At 36.2% G+C, this 27,500-nt stretch overlaps 1 protein-coding gene across 13 annotated transcripts in view; it reads right to left on the reverse strand.

Moving 5' to 3' along the window:
* LOC135212644 (NGFI-A-binding protein homolog) overlaps window positions 1-27,500 on the reverse strand; it is a 560,269-nt gene that overhangs the window by 513,090 nt on the left and 19,679 nt on the right. For 10 of the 13 annotated variants that reach the window (XM_064246246.1, XM_064246245.1, XM_064246240.1 and 7 more), the window contains exon 2: window positions 3,509-4,242. In XM_064246246.1, coding sequence (XP_064102316.1) covers window positions 3,509-4,115 — 607 coding nt within the window. In that variant the 5' untranslated portion in view covers window positions 4,116-4,242. The remainder of the gene's footprint in view (window positions 1-3,508; window positions 4,243-27,500) is intronic. The other 3 variants (XM_064246250.1, XM_064246249.1, XM_064246242.1) reach the window with 1 other exon arrangement.

Raw genomic sequence — 27,500 nt, forward strand, 5'->3', positions numbered from 1 at the left:
TCTTGATATTCTCTCTCTCTCTCTCTCACTCTCTCTCTCTCTCTCTCTCTCTCTCTCTCTAGGTTTGGGCTCTTCCATCATTAATTCGTGACTTATCTAACTCTACTTTCCAGTTGCCAGGTAATTATCGATAGCTAATAAGGACAAGCTTCCTTCGGCAACGCTGAAGAATGTCAATGACGCTGAGCCTCCACAATGGATTAATGGCATCAGGCCTCCAATACGCAATGAACAATTCACTTACCACCAAAAAAGGTTGCGTCAGCAGCCGGAGTTTCTCTCTCTCTCTCTCTCTCTCTCTCTCTCTCTCTCTCTCTCTCTCTCTCACCTTTCCTACACTCTGTGACACGGCAGCTGATCTTCGCAAAATGCTAAATGCGTTCGTTCGCATGACACCCTAAGTCATACATACAAACAGAGGAACACACAAAATTTAGGTATGGGTGGTTACTTTAGTTTTGTGAAAGGAAAAACGAAAAGGCTGAAGGAACATCTGCAAATGCTTCTTAAGGAAAGAGAGAGAGAGAGAGAGAGAGAGAGAGAGAGAGAGAGAGAGAGAGAGAGAGGGGGGGGTTGAATAATTCATATATCTCGTAATCTGTAGTACTGTATTTCAATACAACTACGTCAGAGGTTAACACCGGTATCAATTTGGATAAGGACGCATAACTTTCAAAAAGGAATGCGTTATCTAAATTTATATCGTTAGTACCGTTGCCAAGAAATTTACATAAAAAATTATCTCTGCTTTTTTTTCTTACATTTTGATATTATAAACAGTAAAGCCACTTTTATTTGTATATTTACCAAACTTTAAGCATTCTCATCTTAGTTGCTGAGGATATATTCAATTAAATCCCAAACGTGCGTATTAATTGCTTTACCTGCTTCCTCTTACACACTTCAAGTTATTCGAATTCTTCTTTCTCTAGCAACACGAAATCATCATGGCTTGTAGCGTCATCGTCATTACTTTATAAGAACTAAAGTAAACGGCCCTTTTCCCCAGTTTGCAACATCCTGTAATTTCAATCAGTATCATCCCCGTACAGTTTACACATCCGCTAATTTTTTTCAACGCCTATGGACTCAAGATAAGAAGAAGCGTTTACAAAGAAATCGTGAGAAAAGTGACAAAAAATACCTGTCAGCGTCTGAAGGAGAACAACATCTTGATTTTGTTTTAACGACAAAATCATGGTAAGCAATTTCACGACAAAAACGCCTATAAAATTTACTGGCAAATTTTCTTTCTTTAATTTAGCGGTTATTTAAACATGGTTTCACGGTTACTTTGCTCTTCAACTTTCCACACAATGGGTGTTAAGAACATAATTCGTCACTGTCAAAATTGAAGAAGAAAAACTGCGACTGGTTTAACGAGACATAGCACCAAAAAAGAAAAAAAAAATCTCACGTTAACTCTTAACCAATGGCTACGTGGAGGAAAGAGAAATCTGAACAACGACAGGAAGAGAGAGAGAGAAAGAGACAGAGAGAGGTACATCCCCTTTACAAGAATTCGGTTTATATAAGATGTTACTCATCTCGTTAAAGATACCGAGTTGGGGGAACCACATTTGATTTAACACTAATTCAGGAGCGAGAACTGATAATTATAGAAATGCATTCTAACTACAATGTTACATAATAAAGTTACAGTGTGATATTTTCTTCCCAAATGATATCAATGTGTTATAAGAAGTTTACACTGTACGTGTAAATTGTTAAAAAAAAAATCACCGACACCGAGGCAAATTCATCACAAAAACGAATGCAACAGAAATTCAAATTAACATCCATCCCTTAGGGAAGAGGGACGTACATTTTTCATCATTCAAAATGATGAAAACGATGCTACTTTCGATTTAAAATGAAGTTATTATGCATACTGTACTATACTTCCAAATCTAACTTCTATCACTTATCAAAAAGAATTTCCGCTACACGCTGAACAGACTGTTTTTTATAAAGGAAAATATTTCGCGCACTAATATACGGCGAGGCTTACTTCTTAACTATACGAAAATCTTAGTATCGTCCCGAAGTCCTATACAGACACCCAACTAGAATAATTTAGCGAGAAATAAATCTATTATAATTAATGGCTCGGATCACGGGAAATTTGCAAGTAATTTTTCCTTGAAATAGAAAGGAAAAGCCTAAAGAGTCTGTATTCAAGTTGAGTATATCTTAGTTTTACCAGACCACAGAGCTGATTAACAGCTCTCCTAGGGCTGACTCGAAGGATTACTTTTTTTTTTACGTGGCTAGAAACCAATTAGTTACTTAGCAACAGGAGCTAGAGCTTATCGTGGGTTGCGAACCACATCGACAAATGAATTTCTATCACCAGAAATAAATTCCTATGATTCCTTGTTGGGACAGCGGGGAATCGAACCCGGACCCTGAGATGGGTAGTTGAACACGTAACTGACTCGTCATACGAGGAATTTTGCTGTGCCGTGAAAATGAATTGAAATTCATGAAAACCGTTTGTTTGAAGAATGAACTTATGATCAAAGACATAACAATAAAGAGAGTGAACTAACAAGAAGCACAATCAGTTATACCATAAATAGAGGTAAGGGAGAAATACAGTATATACTACAAGTAACATATCAACTGCTATGTATATAAAGGGGAGGTGGAAGGGCGTTTGTGCATAAGTGATTAAGTGCCCAGAATAATGACACCAGGAGTGCCTTCCAGGAATGCCATACACAACATGAAGCAACATGTATATCAAAGACACCGAAATGGAAGTGGGTAGTAATTCTGCTCAGAAAACGGTGTAATGCAACATACTAGAAACAAGTCCGAAATATATAACATATGGATACAAGGGTATGGAAGGGATGTAATACAGGCATACACAGGGTGATACATAGATATGAAAAGAACTCCACCATAGATAAAAACATTGAAGATACTGTACACACAAGAAGGATTTTTGTAAAGTAGATAAGCGACACAGGCACATAATAGATTACAGGTATGAAACTAACAACCGCACATAAAACAGTTACGTTTAATGAGTGCAAGAGGGCTGTTTTGGGGTGACAAAGATAATAAACCTTTTTGGCGGTCTGAGGGAAGAAGCCACATGAATAATTTGAGAACGTAAATCAATCGATGATCAAAATAATGGCAAAAATATATAGAACACTGATAGAAAATGCGAAAATGAGTTGGCAAAAGTATATATTATATAGATATTATATATATATTATAAAATATAATATATATTTATATATATGTATATATATATATATATATATATATATATATATATATATATATATATATGTATATATATATATGGTAGGTACGTTTAGGGTATAAAATGGTATGTAAGCTTGAGGGATCTGAGATGTCTCTTACACAAATTAAAAGTGATGAGGGAAATGAGTAAGGAAAGAAAGGCCGGAAATCTAAATTAGGAGAACATAATAATAACAATAACAATAAATAATACTAAAGCGAGATGATGCTTTGGAAGACATACTGGCGTTGTTGTTGAAGTACTCACGCGTGCCGTTGAGGTTACGTGAGAGGATCTTGTTTCCGTTGGGGACGTATCCCAGGAGTGGATGGGGTATCGGGGCCTGCTGCGACCCCGGGTTCTGAGCGCCCTGCGACGGTCCGGGCACGGGCATAGCGGGTGCCACGATACCCAGGGACGACGGGGTAGAGACAGGGGGAGCGATGCTTCCTCCCGACGGGGGTGGTGGCGGGGGGACGCCTCCTCCGCCGACTGAAGAAGGGTTATTTGGCAGAGATCCTCCGCTGGCGGAGCCTGCTGACCCTGACCGGTCAGATGCGGCAGTAGCTGGGGGCGCTGGAGTTGGCGTGGAAGGTGGTGCGGGCGTGCTGGGCGCCGAGAGATTGGCGGTCGACACGGGCGGGTACTGTGTGTCGCTCAGGCCGGACATGTGTGGGCGTCGGGGGTTGTCGGCCAGGGGTGGTGTGATGTTGTAATGGGCGGGTTCAGTCTTGATAGGAATTGGAGAAGTAGTCGTGGTACTGTTGGAAAAGGCGTTGCGCTCCGATGCAGGCGACGGCACCAGAGGTTGTGTGGCGTGGGCGCGCGTGGTGGGTGGCACGAGCAACATGGATGGATGGTTGGGTCACATGGTGGGCGCGAATGGCATATATGGCGGGCGGCAATGGTGTAGGCGACACCTGCCAGCTGACTGACCCCAACCAGACGATCTGAATAACTCACCCAAGCACCAGCTCCTGCAACATCAGAAATAAATGTTAGATTCCCCAGTCTGCAAGCCTTCCTACTTCACTACAAGTTAAAAACTAGACAAACTGTAAAATCGGTGCAATTGCATAATATAGTCTGAGATTGATACTGACTTATTGAGAAATGACATATTATTATTGAGTCTCAGACCCAGCACCCTAGTGAGGTCATTACTTACAGGAAAAGATTAATGTATATATTCATAAAGTACATGGGTACGTCTACATAACACAAAAATGTCTATGGAGTGGAACAATAACATTAATACAAATTCCATGTAATTTTTCGACAAAGAAAAAAAAACTGAGCACATTTCTATAGAAACATGAAAAATCGAAAACACTGAGCACATTTCTATGGAAACATGAAAAAATGAAAAATCAATAATTTAATTTGTCTCATTCAATTATAAATATCAATAAGGTTCGGATATCAAAACGTGAGTTTTAAATGGTTTTGGATACAATGTCTTCCATTTAAGACTCAACTCAGCAAATCGAAAACAATATGAAAAAAGAGCTGTGTCTACGAGAGAGGAAATCTTATCCTTAACTGACCAAGAAACATCGTTATTACCTACAATTAAATTCTCATTACAACCAACCATTAAAAACACCATCTTCAACAGAAAAAATCGCTTGCTAACTTTACAACTGAGAAGTACACCGTCTGTGATAGCCGATGGTTGAGGTGACTAGTTATTATTTTGCCTAAATCAAAGGATTAGGTTTGAATCCTGGCTGGGGGCAAATGCACTTATCAGTTACATTATTCCCAAAGTAAGAAGGATTCATTATTGTTATATATATATATATAATATATATATCTATTATATATAATATATATATTATATTATATTATAATATTATATTAATAGTACACTAATATAGACATTCGTCAAATACGTGTCGTCACGTCAAAAACAACACTTGAAATATCAAACTGGATTCTCCTTCCAGATGCTGGAGATAAGATCGTCAGCACGCGTTCTAGGAAGTAATAATAAAATATCAACGAAAAAAAGTTTTCCTATTACTGAAGAAATTGCAGGGAAAATACTTCGTTATATAGACATGTAGATGGAAGAAATTGATCAATAGTCGAAAATATGCAACAGATAAAAATCTGACCACATTTCCCTTGGTGTTACAACACTAAGATTACTACAACATTCACTAAAGATAGTTTATAGCTGCATTCAAAGCAGCTGATAGTTGAAGAAAATTGGTATGATTTAAAAAAAAAATAATAAAAACATAGAGATAGGTGTCGAAAAGGACGGTGATTCCAAGATACCCAAAGATGTGGGTGGTCACAAGACCGTTACAACATATAACCCCAGCCACATGGAGGTAATTTGGCCAAGTAATCATAATCTTCCACTATTTTTCTTATCATTGCCTTTTTCTCGGGCCATTAAAATCCAATTCATCAATCCCTCTCGCGCGTTCGAAATGTAATTTGAAAAACTATTTCGGAACAAGTAAGGTGAGATATTCACCTGCCTAAATGTTTCCCTTTATTCTTCGTGGATCTGTTTGAGAACAGAATATAGAATTTAGGCCAAAGGCCAAGCGCTGGGATCTATGAGGCCATTCACCCTGAAACAGAAATTGACAGCAAAAAGGTTTGAAAGGAGTACCCAGAGGAAAACATCGCAGTTGCACTATGAAACAATCAATTATTAGGAGAGGGTGGAAGGTAAGATGGGAGAAAGCGAACACGAACGGAGGTACAGTAAAAGGAATGAAAGGGGTTGCAGCTAGGGGCCGAAGGGACGCTGCAAGGAACCATAAGTACTATTTGATACCAGGACTATCCTCCGAATGGTTTACCACCCATTACAGTAATATATCCACGGCTCACAAGTATGTACCCTGATTCCCTCAAATATTCCAACTTTCGCTGGGTAAATAGTACAATCTGGTCAATATTCTAACCTTACAAAAATCTAAATGGACAAAACTGCATATTTCCTGAAGTAAAAGCATGCAGATTACACAACTCAGTAGTCAGATTAAGATATCTATTTTCTAAACCGGCAACTTCAATGCAAGAAAGGCTAAACATGCAGCAGTGTTCATTTACCTGTATTTTTAAAATTGAATACAAAATGGAACGCAATCCATAACGTGGCATAACCTGGTAACCAATATCCATCACTAACATATTTGAAAAAACCAAACCATTAAAGTCTGTGGGTTTCTCGCTCATCCCTTTTTATGGAAGTCGTCAGGAAAGTCACTGACTAATTGACGCTAATCTCACGTTTCAGAGGCTGATTGGAGTTGAACAGAGATGCAGCAGACGCTCGTCATTTCTCAAAAGGTTTTGATACTCGGTCCGGAGGACTGGGCTATTTGGCAAACATGACGCGAGCGATTAGTTCATGTCGCGGGTGCGGGATTTCAAAGACGACTGCCGAGTGTGCCACATGACCTGGGCCAAGCGTTCCTGCCCTGTGCTCTGTGGGCAGCGATGCATGCCAAAGTGGCGAGTAAATATGTCTTGTATATTCTATAGATACTTCATGCTGTCTCCATACCTTGGCGAGAGATTTCGATTGGGTGATGGGTAAGGTATTGTCCAAAACCCAAAGGAATTTTATACATATAAAAATTGGTGAAGAATCACCCCATTTTATTTTGAAGAGATGTAAATAATCGAAAGGAAAGACCATAAAGAACATAGGACAATGTGTGAAAGAAAAATATATAAAATTTTCGAATGCGTAATCTAGTTTAAACAGACTAATTCGGACGCTTTTTTTTTACTTTTACATCAAAATTTTGCATTGTTTCCTCCCAGCAAATCTCTGTTCCAATTTATAGGTGATCTTAGGTGACTACCGAACTGCTTCCAATATATGAATAAACAAACATAAATAAAAGCAAGCCAATATATTTCCCATGTATGTTAGTGTATGGAAACGAAACATAACGGCTGGTGAAGATAGTTTGGTGATTGGTCTTCACTAATAATAATCAATAATTAACACCATCTTGCCGAATAAAAAAGCAAAATCGAACGATTAGACTGGGAACTAAGGATGTCCAATTCTAATTCTAGCAAGGACAGTGTGTGGTGGGGGAAAAATAATCTGCGCATGACGTCTGGACATCTGCTGGCCAAGTGCTTTAAAAACGACCGATGTCTTTGGCTGGTGGGAATCGGAAAGTCTACGGCAGTTTTCAAAATTGACAAAAATCCATTCCAAAACCTTTCTGGCAACATAGCCGCATCACGACATAGCCCATCACACCCGAATTATGTTGTCGCCGGCCATCTAACATTTAAGGAGCGCCAAAGGATCTTTTGTATCCCCCCGCTGACCCCATGCATAAAAAAGAGCGGACCTCAAAAACCTGCTTGCATTTTGCCTGCTCAGGCAACAACAGGTCAAAAAGCGACTAGCCCGTTACTGCTTTTGTAAGAGCAGCTTTTTCTGCCATTATCACATGCTGCTACTTTTATGAGTGCGACTTTTTCCCGTGTTAACACAAGAATTTATCAAAACGCCAGTTGCCTCCCAGTTTCTTGTCGAATCTGCCAAAAAGTGGGATAACACAGTAAATTCATCAAGCATCGTCTCTCAGAAAACCTCTGACGCCCTAAATTTCCAATCGTCTGAGGCTAAGAGGTCGTTATTTATACCCGGGGTCTTCAGTCAGTCGAGGAATTGAGATAACGGATATCTACAGACTTGAATTTCACTTAATTTATTCACCCAGAGAGAGAGAGAGAGAGAGAGAGAGAGAGAGAGAGAGAGAGAGAGAGAGAGAAACTAGAGCAAAACTTTCTAAGCTGGATAAAAATAACAAGACTGAAACTCAAGCAACCTGCTGTGCATTCTCTTTTGTTACTCACGGCCCTGTTAAGCAACGAAAATATAATAAAAGTTTATGCATACGTTGACAGGCGGCAAAATTCCAAAAATTCTCAAAGATCACAAAATTTTTATGAAAACAAAAAAACTCCCATATTCAGGGTAATTACATTTCAAGTAATGCTAAAACCATAATACTTATCTTAAGAGAAATCTCGCATTGGGATCATACAATTCTAAATTATTTAAATTTTACACCAAGACTATCCTCCAAATAGTTAACCACCCATTACAATAATAGATCTATTGGCCACAAGAGTGCATCCTAATTTCTTCAAAGATTCCATCTGTCGAAGTAAAGCCGATCTGGTTAATATTCTAACTTCACGAAAAATCGTTTCTACAAAGGCTCCAAACTCAACGTCCTCTTGCGATACTTCCTGACCTTTCAATCCTGAAGTAATGCCTACAACAATATTAATGACTGTTCCCTCCGCTAGTGCTTGCACTGGTCTTTCTTGTTATTGTTGTGAGATTCTTAAGACGTTAGTTCTTGCACGCAGTCAGTAAATGCACGATTCCTACAATGACAATTCAGACACCTACACTGTCCATTATGAATGAAATCAACTTTTTGCGGCGTCACATTTCCAAAAAATTAATCCTGCATTGAATTCTTTAACGACATAGAGCTGCAGCCGCCATGCTCTTTCAAAAAGCATTTTCGATGAATTCCGAATTTTGACATAATAGTGTGATTAAGCCATTAGAGTAACAATAAATCATCTTTTAATATTATGACTACTGCCAATAACACTACTGACATTCACAGTCACTGCTCTGACTAATAACAATGATTCTGACTGACGGAAAAATACCGCAACTTCGAATCACCACAAAAAAGAAAAAAAAACAGACACGACACTACCTCTAATAAGAATCGAAATATATATCTAAAAAAAACGCTGAAAATTCAAAATGAGTAAATTAACCCGTGGCAAGAAATGTATTTAAAAATATGTATATAAAATACACTGAATTTAATAGACATCATAAAGAACATGAAAAAACTTCAGAACATTGTCAGTTGCGAATGATGTAATGAAAAAAGCAGCGATGCTAATGAAATGCACCGGAAAAATGGCAACTTTTTTTTAAAATGTCTATTCTTTCTTCATACGGTCCTTTTCAAAATTCCGAAATCGTATACTTTCATTCAAGATAAAATCTGGATTTTTTGTACCTAAATACAAACAAGTTATCGCCATTCTTTTATTTTGTGGTCTTTGTACTAATTTTCATTCAAATAACAACTTTCAAAACTAAAGAATCCTATTTATTTTTATTTCTTTGAAATGAACATAGCAGGTACATTATTATCACAACATAATTTAAATAACAATGTTCAGCATCCATTGCTTATAGATTTAGGTGCAAATACACACGTTTATTCATAAGTAAAAGCATCAATATGTTGTTAATAAAATTTTGTATTTCTCCTCCCTGAGAGAAATACAAGACTCATGCATGAAAAACTAATACATACATACATAATCACACACATATATGTATATATATATATATATATATATATATATATATATATATATATATATATATATAAAATACTTATATATATTGGTGTGTGTGATACTGCATATACGAGTACACAGTTAGATCACAAAGAGCACATTATATTTTTCTGATCATCTACGTAGGAGAGCAACCTAACCACACTGATCCATAGGTCGCGCTTAAAACGTGATGCAATTTACGGTTATTGCTAAACGTCTGAAGCTTAGGTGGCGGCCATGAGTAAAAATGCTCTCAAGCGTCAGGTCATCGAACTGGAACATTATTTGCGGCTACTACGGTCACAACCATGACCGTTACTCTTAATAAATATACGATAAGAAAGAATAACTGCTGCATCAATGATTATTATCACTAGCTCTAATAATTCCGCCATCAGACAATTTTACAACTACTAATGCTAGGAAAAACACCACCATTAAAACCACGATTTTCTTGTAAGAGAAAGAGTTCACGGAACCAGTTTGCTATTAGTCAAAGAAATTCCACGCAAGAAATCTGAGATTTCAGCTACATTTAGAAAAATCCATCTCAGAATTATAGAACTGTATTATGACGCGTTTCTGTTGCGTAGATCATAGTGGGCTTTCTATTTATCAAAAGCTATCAGCCATTTCGGTCAGTGTCATTCAATACATACGTATAAAATTATAATTTGGACGATCATATTTAATCCCGGTGTTGTTGCCAAGACGATGGCTCCAGCGGCCTTGTTCCATATGAATGATATTCAACTTCTTAGTGATAATCCTAATTTTGTCATCGTGTTGGTTATGTATTATCATAATTATCAATAACACATAACCCTTCTAACACAGGTGACATCAAAAGGGTTAGAATAATAGTTCAAATGAAAGCTAGATATTAACACAGCTAGAACAAAAATCCTAGATAGGACCTGACGCGCTGTTCTTCTCCCCGTCTGTCTATACAGGGCGGCCTGTCAAAATTCCGAGGAGCCAAGAGGCGAACAGATCTCTCGAGGAAACTTGTTTTCTCTCGGTCAACCCCAAAAGACCTAGCTTCGGAATCTCCCCCCTCGGTCGGGACGTCGGAACCGACAGGTTTTTATACGTTGCAGTGACTGGTGGAGATGATCTGTACTGAACTAGGGTCATTAACAACGATTCCTACGGCTTGTTACTATGGGTTTGCGCCGGGGCACGTGTTTTGGGCATTTTGCAGCTCAGATGTGGGCTCGACGTGGCTGCGTCAGGTATCAAGCCGAAGGGCCTCTCGATGAGGTAACCCTCATCCAGTTACCAGAAAGGGTGCAAAGATACGAAAAGTATATCTCCGTAATTTTGAAGTCAAAAGCGCATTTAATGAAGCTCTCTTGTACCATGGTTGCTACGAGGTCGTGGAAGTATTGAACAAAAAAATTATGAAAAACACAAACAAACAAACGACTGAAAGCAAGTAAAGGCAAAAATTAAATACAAAAATACTCAATTACGTAAATATATCGGAACAAACATGGTAACAAGTTTACCGCTAAACAAAAGCAATATTGACAAAAACCAGGTTATTCAAGTCATAACTTTACATTCACACACAAACAAGAAACATTCACATTTTTTTATATAAATATATAAAAATCATGCTTGTAAATAGTATACACACACCTCGATTATATATATATATATATATATATATATATATATATATTATATATAATATATATTATATATATATATATATATATATGAAATTACGTACACACAACACACACACACGCGCCCGGACACACGCATATACATATAATCATATATATATAAAACATAATAATATTATATGCTTATGCACACATACGTAAAATTATTGCTTGGCACCAGGTATCCCAAAGCACACAAGCAAAGCAGAGCAGCTAGACAACGACCGGACACGACCTAGCTACAAACAAGATCTCGTTGTCTACTACGTTCACCCGGCACGCCGCCTCACGGCCCGAACCAAGGTATACAAAACCCCCTTGCGGTAGGCCTCTCCGCGTATCCATCTGGATTCAAGGAGGTCACACTACTGCTACTAATAGCGAGAACTCGCTCTTGACCAGATACTACTAATACTACTACTAGAACCGAGGTGCCTGCCGGTAGCCGTCAAATGTCTTCACGGTATCTGAATCACTTTCACTATCGCTTCCCCCATTCCGCTACACGACGCAGGATTTACTCACTGGATCGCACTTCTTCCGCTCTCTGCGAAAAACGTCTCGGTAATGGCATAATTCTTTTTTATTTTTTATTTCTGCGGTCATACCTCTCTGCTCGACAGACATTTTCGGCACACGTAAAGAGACATTTCGATTACCATCTTCATTTGTCATTCTTTCTCTCTTTCTTTCCTTGAAGAGGGAGAAGTAGCTTTTTTTCAGCCTTGGTTTCCTAAACATGAAAAAGACATGGACAAATTTGAACCTGCAATGATAGAATGAGGTTGTGCAACACGTCTATATATATATATATATATATATATATATATATATATATATCAATATATTTAATATATATATATATATAATATATATACATATATATATTATATATATATAGTTATATTATATATATATATATATATATATATATATATATCATAATTGTGTGCCAATTGTGGCGGGTGGTCGCAGACAGTCTGGAGATGGACCTCATTCTAGAATACCAGCCGCGTTTGAGATGATTTCGAGCTACAAATTACTCCTAAAGTCACTGCTCTTTAGGAGTACTGGTTACTCCTAAAGTATTTGTATTACTGCTCAGTAGGAAATAAATACAAAACATCATTCAAATAAATACATTCTATAATTTACAATTCTAGTTTTAGCAATAAAATCATAGAAAACATTTTTAAAAAATGAAGGAGAGCTGAAAAAAAAATCAGGAATATAAAATTGAACATTTTCCACTTTTATTTTTTTAATCCAAAGGAGTCTTGCTCAGTCCTTGATTTTACGCACCACTGACAATTATGAATTACGAAATGACAAATTCAGAGAGAAAGTATGACGACGGCCGCTCTCAACTTGAAATCACTCCACCTAACAACTTAAACTTAACGAAGACATAACGCATGGAAGGCGCAATAAAGTTTTATGATTACCTGTCATTTGCGCAAATGAAGTATGTAACCGGTTTTGTATGGCCAAGGCTTTGCCGATGAGACGACGGAGACCGACCAATGCAATTATCAACTAATCAGAGAGAGAGAGACAGAGAGAGAGAGGTTGCATTTAATATTACGATAACATTAACTTGTTCATATTTAGTTTCGTGTGCCTGTAACTAAACATACAAACTTTACGTATTTTCATGTATTTGTAACTAATCATGATATATATATATATATATATATATATATATATATATATATAATATATATATATATATATATATATATCTAAATGTTAACTAAATAATCGGCATCCTTCTGAACCGAACATTCTCAACTCCGACACTCTAAGAAAAATGAGTCAGAACTACGTCATTATAATACGAAACCTGATTGTCCGTCCAATGCAGTTACACCGGCACAATACACCCAATTATATTTGGGAAGACCAGACCCTGATAAACGAGTCAATATTACATGCCTTTAACAAGCCATTGTTCTGGTAATTTTAAAAAGAAAGTGTATATTCTGTAACTATATCTGATAATTCCTTACAAAATTTATTTCTTTGGTCATGACAGGATTACCGCTAGTCCGCTACCCTTGTCCAGTCACCGCAATTTGCTCATCTGTCAATCTATGCCCATACCAATCAAGGTCTTGGATAGCTACTGGGTCTCGAGACCCTCCTGATTTCCCTACTTGACCCACTATGGAGAGGAGCGGGTAAGAGATAACAGACACATCACATTGTATCTCCCACCCATATTACCCAAACCCGACTGAAACAAGATAAAGAAAGGAGAAGGAAAACAATAGCTGGGGTTGATCACCATAACCGGTTAAGCTAGATTTTCTAACCGCTCATAAATGCGTCTACTTAGTACGAGCACTGGAAGTAACAGAAGCTATAACTGAATGAGCTTCGGGAAAGTTCAGAGTTGATGCTTTCCGCGAAACAGGTTTGAAACAGTTATGAAAGGTTTCTCATGAAGCGAGCAGACACGCAGGTGTCTTCTTGTTACCTGGATCATACGAGTAACGAGTTCGAGGCCAAGATAATTAGGATGGGAGCGCGCATGATATTATCATTTGAAGAAGGAGAGAGAGAGAGAGAGAGAGAGAGAGAGAGAGAGAGAGAGAGAGAGAGAGAGAACCCACCAACGAATATTTACGCTTAAAATCACTATGAAAACTGAAATAGCAATCTCTCAAATATAGCGGATAAAGCAACGTATATGACAAAAATATTTTTTTTAACAATGCACTTGGTTATAAAGACTTGAATTTATAAATATTACTATAGAAAGGAGAACTTTGAGCTATAAACCTAAGTTTCAGAAATTTATACAGCACGAGTTCTGCTTGAATCTTTAGGTTGATTGTCAAGATGCATATTGTATATGTATGTATGTATGTATGTATATGTATATATATTATATATATATATATAATATATATATATATATACAGAGAGAGATAGAGAGAGATAGAGAGAATGAGAGAAGGGGGGGTGGCGCGCCTATCTGTCAAGATGCATATTGTAATGTGAACTAGAGATAACTGATGGCGGAGGGTGGGGGTGTTGATTCTTCTACAGCCATTGCAAATATTGCAAATATTCCCCCCCTAACTAATACTGTTTTCAATTTCTTATTGCCTCATATATAACGCATTACTGTATGATGCACAACTTACCAGGAATATGTCAAAATTTTATTGATATCCCTTGGTAACTGTACTATTATTATTATTATTATTATTATTATTATTATTATTATATGATTATTATTATTATTAATTAATTATTATTTATTATTATTATTATTATTATTCTATTCAAAAGAATGGCAGCATCAGCCGGATTAATTTTAAGACAGTCCCATAAACACGTATCCCCATTACTACTACCACAATAATAATAATAATAATAATAATAATAATAATAATAATAATAATAATAATAATAATAATGTGAGTAGACCCTCTTTCTGACACGTCTTAGTAAAGAGAATGGCACCATCAGTGAATTGATTTTATATATGGTCTTTGCAATTCTTATTATTCCCTGCTCAGCAAAGCTGATATTTGCTAATAACTAGCCAATTATTATATATATATATATATATATATATATATTATATATATATATATGCATACACACACAGACGCAGACACACACACACATGTATATATATATATATATATATATATATATATATATATATATATATATATATATACGTATATATCGAAAAAGAGGAATATGCGTAAAGTAAACACTCCATGCATATAAATTTATACTTATCATATCTGGCTAACGAAAAAGTCATTTAGATATTTTAAACTGTCATCCTAAATTCTTGCCGAAATAGTGCGAAATTCAGAAATGCGTCAATTTAGAATCTGACGAAAACAACTTAGAACAAAAAATGCAATTTCCTAAAAAAAATCTGAAGTGTAAATAAACTTATCCATTTGGTGATACAGCTGGAATTATACGAGCAAATTAACAGAATAGCTTAAACCGACAAATTGCTTTTGTTATCATAATTATAATATTGTATTAGCAATATCTATCAACAAATATTAATACTATTATATTATTAATTTTACTAATATTATTATTATTATTATTCAAAAATAAAAAAGTTTATCATGTCTTAGGTAAGGAATATTAATAACACCTGATTTGTTAATTAAAATGATTCCTATCTTTTCATGTACATTAAATAATGATATTTATTGGATACAATACGATTACACGATGAATGAATTCCAAAGAGAGAGAGAGAGAGAGAGAGAGAGAGAGAGAGAGAGAGAGAGAATTAAACACTTAATGCGTGAATACACATGAGAACAATGCAAGGTTATCTAATCTAATAAATGGTATACACACAAATTGAGTTTATATCAATGTTTATGCACGAAACTGCTTTTAATTGATTGTAATTTAAGAAAACGTGTACCTCTGCTTCTGCCGCTGACAAATGTCAAATGAAGATGCACTTATGGGGAACCTTATGTAAGAGAGTCGGCGGCAACCATGGCGAAGAGGACATATTGCCAGTAATCTCACCCAAATACATTGGCTGAGAACAAAGCTAACAGATTTTCGGAGGACCCCTCTAAAGGGTAAAACGCATGGTGGTTTTATGTACATTCATACATACACATATATGTACATACATATAATATATATATAAGACATGCGATGCATTAATATATGTGACAATATCAACAAGCCTCACATAAAGGCTCATAACTCGATCTGATTTAAAAAAAAGTATACTAAACAGAAAATAGTACACAGAAAATGGGAGAAAAATAAAAATCCTAAAAACAAAAAGTCACGAAATGAATTTTCTAATGTAGATAATAATTAACAAAAAAAAAAAAAAAAAAACGAAAAAAAATCCAGCCGTCCCCATCATGCTTTCCTAGTGTATCATCAAAGTGATGAAGGCGGAGTGAAGACGTGACCGGTAGGCTATCTTTATGATTTCCTTCGATTTTCGCCTCATTTCCAGAACAGATCTACAGAACACGAGAGTTTGCTTCACCATGGTAGAAGAAGAATGTCAAATATGAGATCCTGCTGTTGTACGAAAAATGTCTTTTATATTTTTCAGTTTCTTTTATAATTAGTTATGAACTTAACATGAGTTGGTTCTTTCTGAATTTTTTAAAACTTCTGCGAATAAAACTTACACACACACACACACACACACACAGGCAAGAAGAGAGAGAGAGAGAGAGAGAGAGAGAGAGAGAGAGAGAGAGAGAGAGAGAGAGAGGCTTGCAAAATGTGTTAATTTTTTGCATAATGTAAGTAGTACACAACAGAGAAAATTAGTATCTGGAATATCTTTTTCCTACTCTCGAAGTAGCAAGCTGTTGAAAGTTGTCCAAAGTGAAAGTAATTTCTGTTTGCTATTCTGAGATTAGGCTTAATAACAAAAGGTACCGAATGAACTAGCAAGCATTCATCAGTCACGACTCTGTTTGTAAGTTACTCCCAACGTATAGTGAATTCGATATTAAACGATAAATTTGGCTTAGTATTTATGAAAAGTAAAATAGTCACGCGTTCATGAATGACAAAAAATTCACGCACACATACACACATATATATATGCAGTTGTATTCCACATAGGAAAATGAAAATTTTATGTCTCAGAAAATTCCCAACAGGTTAGTTCTCCAATGGACCTCTTCTTCGTGCCTAAGAAGATTACCAGTACACACACACACACACACACACACACACACACACACAAAACATATATATATATATATATATATATATATATATATATATATATATATATATATATATATATATATATTAGTGGAGTTGTCAGCAAGACATTTTTATCTTAAAAATAGACTTCTGCCAGGGAAATAGCATGAAAAAATATCATAAAAACCTTCCACTTCGGGCAATAAAGAAAAATATACCCAGTAATCGAGATCAATGAACCTCAAAATACTGCTTTAGGTATCAGTGCCAACATTTTTACCTGGCATGTTAATCTAGAAGAAAATTTCAGTTCCAATGCATGAAATTTAATTTTTTTTTTAGATGTAAATTCGCCAGAAAAACAAACTTTTAAAACAACCTGACAATGAAAGAAATCACATATAACTCCTCTATACGTCAAAATTATCATCATTTTCGTAACAGTTACGAATCCAGGATGACGAGGCAACGTTACATTTTTTTTTTCTTTTTTTAGTCCACTACTGGTCCATCTCAAGCGGTCTTCCGTCATGGTAAATAACGATTATGCTTCATCACGATATAAAACAGATGAGAGGTTACTGCTCGGTTTTTTCTAAGTCTCCGACTCTGTTCTTATGCGTTAATCCGAATGTTTTTGTCTCTGAATTCTGCAAGGTTTTCTTATAAAAAAAATAAAACAATTCCCAAAAAAGAACCTCCAGAGAGAGAGAGAGAGAGAGAGAGAGAGAGAGAGAGAGAGAGAGAGAGAGAAGAGAGAGAGAGAGAGAGAGCAGATGCAAAAAAAAAAGAAAAAAAAAACAGGTACAACCAAAAGAACTACAAAAGCACGAAAACGGATTTACGAACACATGAGAAAAAAATTTTCGGTGTATGTTATTAAGGTAATAACGACGAGAGAAAAGAGAGCGAATTTTGTTTTAAATCATTATCTTTTTTTTTATCTTTACTGTTGTCTACGCTGACTTTTCATGAAGTACAAAGTCATGGTACAGAATGACAAGCCACTAAAAAATTTTCTTTTCCTTAATTTTACTTCTTTGAGGTAAACCATGGCACAGAATGAAGGTAAATCTGAATAACTTTAATGATAACTAACATATTTAAAAGCAGCGTCTTTCAAGCGTCAAAACTCAATTCATGCAGTACACTGCATGGCTCCTCTTGCTATTCAGAGTTAATTACAATTCTTTACAAGGTAAAATTTTAGTGATATGTAGCATGTCTTTCAGTACTCTGAAACATTTGAAATCCGTACGACAAATTAAGCAGCCGTTAGTAACAATCGTACTTGGTCAATATTACTCACGTCCCTTCAGAGTCTTAAGGCGGCAGTTTAAGCAGGTCCAGGACCCTGTGCAGGCCTGAGCTGAACAGGTAGTACCATCAGAGCTGAACAGGTAGTACCATCAGACATTGATACATACTTGACGCAACGGTGGCTTTTGTTTTGTACTATGCCAATGAATATATCACAAAATACGATGATATAAGTGCGTGTCAAACAGAAAAATGTGTATCCATGCATATGCTTGTGTTAAATAAAACCTTAACTATTTTTACGAGAGGCAGCAGATTATTCTCAAGTTTCGAAAAAAATTTTCCGTAAGTAAGCGGAAGTAACGTGTTCGAGTAACATTTAGCAAAACAATATATTTGAAGGAAGTGTCACCCCATACCATTCATTGGACGGTTTATTTTTTTATTAGGTTTAAGTATTTTAATGTAAAGATCAATATGCGTAGGAAAATAGGCTTGCCACACCCTTTACCAATTCCAGGTCAGTAGACACCCCTCCCCAACCCCCGCCACCAACCCCCCTCCAAAGTCAAACTTCTATTAAAATACGAAGTGCCGTTATGTCTTAGGCATAATTCGACATCAGCCCTTAAGGCTTTTTTTTTTGCCTTGTCAGAGCCATTGAGTCTTTCTTTAGAAATGCCACGATTGTACAGAAGCTACCTTGATCATCAGCATTGCCTGTGCTCTGCTCTTAAGCTTTCCTACACAAATGAAATTACAAGGTCGGGATGTTACATAAAACTCCACGCGTGAGTTTCATCGAATCTGATCAATCAAAGTGGAAGAATAAGAAATCGTTTTAAGTTCCTATTATATCATTTACGTTATGCAATGGCAACAATTATTTATGCCTCTCACAACGGGAAGCGTGTTAAAAGTAAATATCCCTAAACAAGGTGTTTACAAATTTGAGAATTATGTATAAAGACGCGGTCGACACAAAAACATACTAGATCCTTGTTAAACGACAACAATGCTGATAATCGGTTGAAAAAAAAAAAAAATTGGCGGGGGGGAGGGGGGGGCGGGGGCGGGGGAAGGGAGGGGAGTGACTTCTGGAAACCAAACTTGGACACATTCTGTTATTTTCTCTCATTGATTTTCAAGCTGAATACATTGAACGTTGATTTCATGAGATGGAAAAATAAAATCGAAAAATATATGATTTTCGTGACAAAATTGTGAATGCAACAATGCTTTCAAAGTAGAATAAAATTCGAAGGAGGAAAGAAAGATGGAAAAAATAACATAGGGCCAGTTACACACACATTCAAATGAGATGATTTCGATCAGCACAATTCTTGTATTTGACTCAAACACACGTACGAACATCCGCACACACATATGCATACATATACATACATACATACATACATATATATAGATATAGATATATATAAATATATATATATTTAATAAATATATATATATATATATAAGATATATATATTATATATATATAAATATATATACACACCCACACCACATATATACATACACACATATATACATACATATATATATATATATATATATACTATATATATATATAATATATATATCATATATATAAATATATACATATTGTGTGCGTGCGCGCGCGTGTACCAGCAAAAAAGACTCCTTCAACATAAAACATCAGCATGTCATGCTTTATTGCATACTGGTCGGAAATAATTATTACGCTTAGAGGCCCCGCAGACGAACGAAGGGACTAACACACTGTCGCAACATTGATTCATCAGGGTAAAAATGATCAACTCGATTTCCACTTTTAAATCTACACATGAATTAGGAAACAACAGTCACGTACTGACGCCAAACATTTCGCGGAACCTGCGCCACACAAATGGAAAGAAAATGACAGATGAAAATGTATTGTATTTATATTTATATCTATATCTATATAAATAAATATATATATATATATATATATATATATATATATATATATATTTGTACATATTTGCATGTATTCATATATATATATATATATATATATATATATATATATATATTATATATATATATATATATAATACGCATATATACTGTATATATACACGAATTTATCTTTTGCATAAATCAGAGTTTTACTCCGTGCAAATACAGCAAAGCATATGTGCCAGACATATCATGAACACCAGAACATCTGCAAATAATAATGTAACTCGACAACTAATTGCAGGTAGTGGACCCCCCACCCCCCCACCACCCCGCGCCCCCACCCCCGGAGAAAGCACGTCTACATCAAAATATCGAAAGCAGTTCCGTGAAAGAAGGAGAATCTTCAGACTAACGACAAACATTTGCTAAATCAGCCCCAGCGTCCAGAATCGGACAACGACGCACATCTTATGACGCGATTTGGGAAGCCCTTTCAAATCGATCTACTTAAAGAGAGGCACATAATGTAAAGTGGGAAGGCAGTGGCACTGTGGCTGTACACCGCCATCTTGTGCTGCATACGCTGCATGGTGCACGCTCTCTCTCTCTCTCTCTCTCTCTCTCCGTGAAGATATACATGTCAGAATAGCTGGAACTTCGATTTTGCTAGATATGTCTTGCACGTAGCCTAGCTAGAACCGAGAGAATGACAGAGGGAAGATTATAAGTATAACACTTTGAGAAAGTAATCAACAGTCGGGCTGGAGGGATGCGCCGCTTGTTTGTTTACATGCGGCAGGCCAAAACGTGGCACTGCAGCGATGCTTGGTGCTTCGAAGGCAAGTTCTTGAAGACCTTCTCCTGATAAGGCGAACGTCCTTACCATAAGCTCTGAGCACCCAGCTGTTCTCTCTTCTACACACACACACACATTATATGCATGGCCGATATTTTGCTGTAATGACTCTTTCTATAAGAGGAAAACGCTTGAAAACGACAAAAGTATCTATCTATATTCACGTTTGTACATACATCAAAACGGAACCTTTTTTTTAAATTTGTATTCAAGGTTACTCGAAACAGGTCGCTATAGATCGCTGTTGCAGATTACTGGTTTGATTGATGAGAAATGGAATCGATCTCGATGGCATAAATGAGAGCATGTTCTAATCGTGACCTTTTTCCAGTCTTAATTTTTTTTATTTATTTATCCATTGTTTCAATATAGTTAAATTATATGAAAATATTACAAGCATTCCAGACAAGCGGGCTGATATAAGGAGAGACAGATTAGTGTGCGTGCGTGGGTATGTGTATGTGTATATATATATATATATATATAGTATATATATATATATATATATATATATATATATATATACATACATATACATACATACATCACATATATATATATATATATATATATATATATATATATATATATAATATTTATGAAACAGCATACTGAATGAAGAATAGATAGAGATCTCATCCTGCATGCACCGACTTTTAAAATTAACTGCTTTCCAAGGCTTTCAGACATGACCTATAACACGTAATAAAAAAATAACGATATGTAGATAATATCTACATATCGTTATTTCTTACATGAAGAATATAACATCTCGCATTAGAGAAATATGAGGAAATCCGCAAAGTTTCCGAGTTTCTCTTTTCCCAGCAAGTTATTCTGACAAAATCCTTCGAGAAAGAACAAAAAATGAGAAGTGGTGAATTGTGTAAAATAAAAAAAATAATTATTGACTTGAAGTCTCGGCAAAGGAAAGGTTTCTTATTCTATATAAAAGTATAAAGTAGTACAACTGTATCTGTTATGATGATTAATAAAAATAATATACTGAAGAAGCGAGTTATGTGCAAAAAACCCACAAGAGAATGAAAGAAATGGATTGTGGGAAAGGACTGCTGAGCTGCCCTCTCTTTTATGGAAGTGATGTGTAGATGTAAAAGCGAATACAAAATACATACTGACTAAAGAAATTAATGATATGCATAGTATCTACGAGTATAGTGACTTGAAAGGTACACATGTAGAGACACAAAGTTTAAAATTGGTTAGCATATTGGAAAAGAGGTGCTTTGGTCATGTGGAGAGAATGAAGGCCGGTTGTTTGGAGAAAAGCACAAAGAACTTAAAATGCTGGAGGAAGGACGGAAGGATGACGCAGAAGGTTCTAGACTGATGGAGTGTTACAGATATTGAAACGGAAAAGCTTTACTACCCAAGAAACCAGATTGAATAAAAAAAGAAAAAAAAAAAAAAAAGGAAATGACGTGGTTGTGTGCGTAACGCGGGTTCGACGCGTCTCTGATGAGTAGGTATATGAGGTAGCTAATGATGAAGCTTTCTGTACGAGGCGTTCACCCCTGAGTTTGTAAATATAAGATCAATGTTGTAACGGCTATTATCTTTTTTTTTTTTTTTTTAGACCATCCCATAACTAAGGAAAGCAGTTTATTACCATAAAAAATTATTTTAACCCAATAATAATAATAATAATAATAATAATAATAATAATAATAATAATAATAATAATAATAATAAAGGAGTACTTTTGGTATAAGGGCAAATCCAGACGTGACCAAAGTAGAGGCAACACTGTCGAAAAAAGCATATTTTACACATTAACCAAAGCGTTATATATAAGGTAATTCTGCTAACAGAGAATTCCTCCTCTTGGCAAGAATTTTGCAAACAAACCAATTAGTGGAGAGAAACGTCTTTTGGAATAAAAGCTTCCCACCTCCATAAGCAATTCTATAGGCAAGAAGTGCCTGCTGAGGGTCCCTCCACAAAACAGTAAAATATGTCACAAACACTGGGCGGCACCTTATCTCTTACATAATCACAAACAGGTTGGAAATCGGTCGACGAACCTTTGGCCAATGCTGGGTACTCGTATGAAGCACTGGGTAAAACTATCATGAAGTTGTTAACTTCTATTCAAACCTGTTTGTTATGCCTTTGCGATGAGTTACCGACGTGTGTTTATTACTTTTGACTGTTACTGTACGGACTCGCCGTAAGAGTCAAACGATGTTGTGTAAGAAACAATACCTCCAGTAACGTAGTGCTAGATATTTTCACATGAAATCACTAACTTTCCCCAGAGAGATGAATGAATATAAAAGCAAAAAAAAATCGTTGTAGATAACAACAATGTTGCTGACGATGCTATATATTTTTATCATATATGCTGAAATTAGAATTCATTATAGGCAACAACAATTGATGATGATGATAGCATCTTACCATAGATACGGAAAATGAGTGACGTCATTACCACTGTAACCCATTATTCTTTTCAAACCCGACAGAAACAAAGATCTAACTGAAACTGAAAATCACCAAACACGAATAGAAACAATAGAAAAACAATGAAGCTCTTGAACGAGCCAATAATTTAATTACGCGCTTCGTTTGAAAATCTGAATGAAGCTAAGGATTCTGTGTCACAACTGACACACAATGGTATTAACGGGAGGCGATTGGAAGGACACGACCTCCTTATTCACCGCGTGATTGGAGTCACACGAACATGACTCATCCTCAGTAACGATGACACTGCAAAAGACGTAGACAGCACCAAGGCAGAAGAAAGAGACACCAAGGAAGAAGGAAGAGACGAGGCGGCTGGGTGGACTCCGTCCACGATATACGTCCAGGAGAAGCAGACATACCGATGCCAAATGAATATGCCCTGCTACTACCGAACAAGCAAAGCCTTAATATATCAACATATAATGATCATGCTTTGACCCCAAGTCATATGAGTAACCAACGTAGTTTCAAACGGCTTTGAAGGCAGCGAGCCACCCATAGGTCATCCATCCCCTTGCGCTAAAAAGCAAGAAATTGAAAAGCACAAAACGAGCACGTTTTAATCACATCGGAATCGAAAAGGAAATTAATTCAACATCGAAGTTTAGAGCAGAACTGATGAAACCCGCCTTCTTATATCCAAAAGATGGGTTGGCTTAAATTTGGAATGTCAACCGTAGTAGTACTTACTAGAACAAATCCAATACGTAGGTAGACTTTGTAGTACGTTATAATACTCACAAAGAGTCAAGTTTCGTGAGTTTTTTCCCATTAGGACTCAATCACAGTTTTAAGTACTGAAGTGCGAATATAATTAACCAGACCAGATTTTTCTCTGGTAAGTACACGGAGAAGGGCAAATGGCCACTAATATAAATCGGGATTTGGAATTAGGAGATAAAAAGGAAACGAGACAGAGAGGAGGGGGGGGGTCACATGGTGGGGGCTGGGGGATTGCTTAACAATAGATATACTGTATGTACACATTATATACACATATTTATAAATATATAAAAATGTAGTATATATATACACATACACACACACACACACACACACACACACATATATATATATATATATATATATATATATATATATATATATATATATATATATATAATGCTGCGTCGGCGTGCTAAGGCTAAAATTGTGAATAAGGAAGCTAACTTAAAATTGCTATATCCCCACTCGATGACTGTCAAGCCTGACAAGGTAAGTACAGACCCACCCATCGTATTCGTTCGAATGACTGCTATTTTCCTGTTTCTTGGTAATAACTCATTGCTAAAATTACCTTCTTGACTGCTAAATTGCCTACTGGCCGCCTAGTACACCATTTACTTAGTAAATAATTTTCGAAATTCATCATTTATAAACGTCCAGTACTAGGCGTACGATATATATATATATATAGCTATATATATATATATATATATATATATATATATATATATATATATATATATCCACCCGTCTTATTGTGTAATTATACTCAATCATTGGAAGCTCGATCAACCTGCTCCCAGCATAGCAGGCAAAAGACACTTATAAGCAAAAGCACAATAAATTTCGAAGCTTAATAATATCGAGTATAATGGAATTGAAGTATTACAGTTGTTTTATTTGGGCAAAACAAAAACCGAGAGACGGGAAGAAATTACTTATTTTCCTCCTTCAGCAATGAAGAAGCTTCAACTTGGAAAATCATAAGACCATCTCAACAAGAAGTCAAAATGGTGTGTACAATGCTCGACTGAAGGGTGAAACATTGATAACCATAATGTCTTTCCGCTCCACTCTCCTGACCGTTTCTATGGGGAAAGCAAGGGGGTTTCCCTGCAATTAAGAGACTTGAAGATAACGTTGGCGCATTTTTAATAACAGCAGAAAAGCAAGACATATTGATAGCGCTGCAAAGTCAAATCAAGGTTGAATACAGTTTCTGAAGCTTTCGGATGGCCTTCTGTGACTCAGCAAGGCAAGCAAAAGAAAGGAGAACCTGCTCATGCATGGAGACAATACGCAGTGCATGGCTTGGTAAGTTTCACGGAACTGCAGTAACTGCAAAAAGATATAAGTACAGATAGGACATGCAGAGTGCACCCAGCTTTTCTCAGACCAACTTATTCAGAAACAGAAATCTCTTGGTAGCATTCGATCATATTTGAAGAGCAGACTGTGATGGTAAGCCAGCTCTGGAGAACCTTTCTTAAGCTTCAAATTATAGATTTGTGAACAGACCTGCTAATGTGTCCTTTAGCTTGAATTTGACTCTAACCTAGTGTAGAATGGACACTGGCCCAGTAGACATTTTTCACTGACCACAACAGACACTTACAGATTTTTAATATAAAAATATACCTGACTGGTGCGGATACCTTTTCAACTTCGGTTGGAACTTAGGATTATTGCATAACAGAATAAATAAGTTTTGGATAAATATCTAAATGGTTATCTAAAAAGTTGCTCACTTTACAGTAATGGTCAGAAGATTCTCACTGTAACTACCTAATCCGGCAAGGGCGAAGAGTACAATACTGATGTATGTACACGGCCTTTCGCAAAGATATGATCTATTGACGAAGCGGAACAGCGACAAAACGACGCCCACAGGGTTACAATATAGGCTAGCTGTCCAGGGCAGATCGGAAATGAAGCATGCAAACACAAGCGTCCTTGATTGCGGTTGCCTTTGTGGGCGGTATCTCCGAGACAGCCCATGACAGGGAGGTGAAGTTTTCGAGGATCACGAAGCACTGCTTCCAAGAAATTTAAGAAAACCGTAAGTAATGGTGGTTTCTTTAGAACAGACTGGTTACATTTTTAATTTTGGGGGGAGGAATACAACTCTTTCTCAGTCAGACATCACACAACCAGAATGCGCTTAAATAACAGTGCTTTATTAATGCATCTTGCTCTCATTGCCCTTCTTCAATTGCATTGCTACAGTGCATAAGTTATTTACGAATAAATGGGTAACGAGCTACGCTAGTGAAAATCTATGACTAATTGCCAATTTGCTGAATAATTATGATTTACAAATGACTGTCTACCATAAAAAAAAAGGGTGATCAATCATACTGGGAGGACAAATTTGCGAATGCTTTCTGCATGGACCAAGTGGGCCGTTTTATGAGATTCGGGCGAGACTGGCTAAGCTGACGTCACAAGTCTATTATCGACAGAGTCAAAACGGCAGTATTTAATAAATCAATTTCTTAATAATAAAGCATTTTCAAAAATGTGTTCTCAAGAAAGGGTCACTCATACGGATAAAATGATGAGAAAAATCCATATTCTGTGGATCTTAATTTTCGATAAAGGATTAACCGGCTGTGTTGCATTCTGTTCCCACTATAGTCCCTGCAAGACCTTATGAAGTTGTGGCGGATATAGTGCTTATTGGAGGCGATCATGGAAATGAAAAATAAGAGGGTGAAATTACTAAAGTTACTCTATGGAATAACAGACCACTTCCGAAGTATGGTAATATGATTCAGTAATTATAAATGATGCCTTACTAATTTACTGAAAGGTGTATTTCTACTGGATGGGTAGATCTAAATGCTGGTTGTCATCGGACAAAAATAGTCATGAGGATGATAAGATGTGTCCTTTGAACGCAGTCAGGAAATAATTAGGCTTATGTCATTCTTTACAATGATATATAAAATACTAGATCTTTGATAAAGAAATACTGTCTTGAAATTTTGGATGATTTTCTTCGAAAGACAGTGCTATATAAAAGACGTAATTAGATATGAACGATTTATACTGGAACAAAATTACTTGGCAGAAGTAATAAGAAAAATATTGCAAAAAAAAAAAAAAAAAAAAATCTTTCGCATGACAAGTGAAAATAACAGGATTTTTTGTGGGAACTCAATCACCCCACTGCCACGCTCATTCTCCCCAATACTAAACTACACCGAAAAAC

This window comes from Macrobrachium nipponense, chromosome 41 (assembly GCF_015104395.2).
Source record: "Macrobrachium nipponense isolate FS-2020 chromosome 41, ASM1510439v2, whole genome shotgun sequence".
Taxonomy (NCBI): Eukaryota; Metazoa; Arthropoda; class Malacostraca; order Decapoda; family Palaemonidae; genus Macrobrachium; species Macrobrachium nipponense.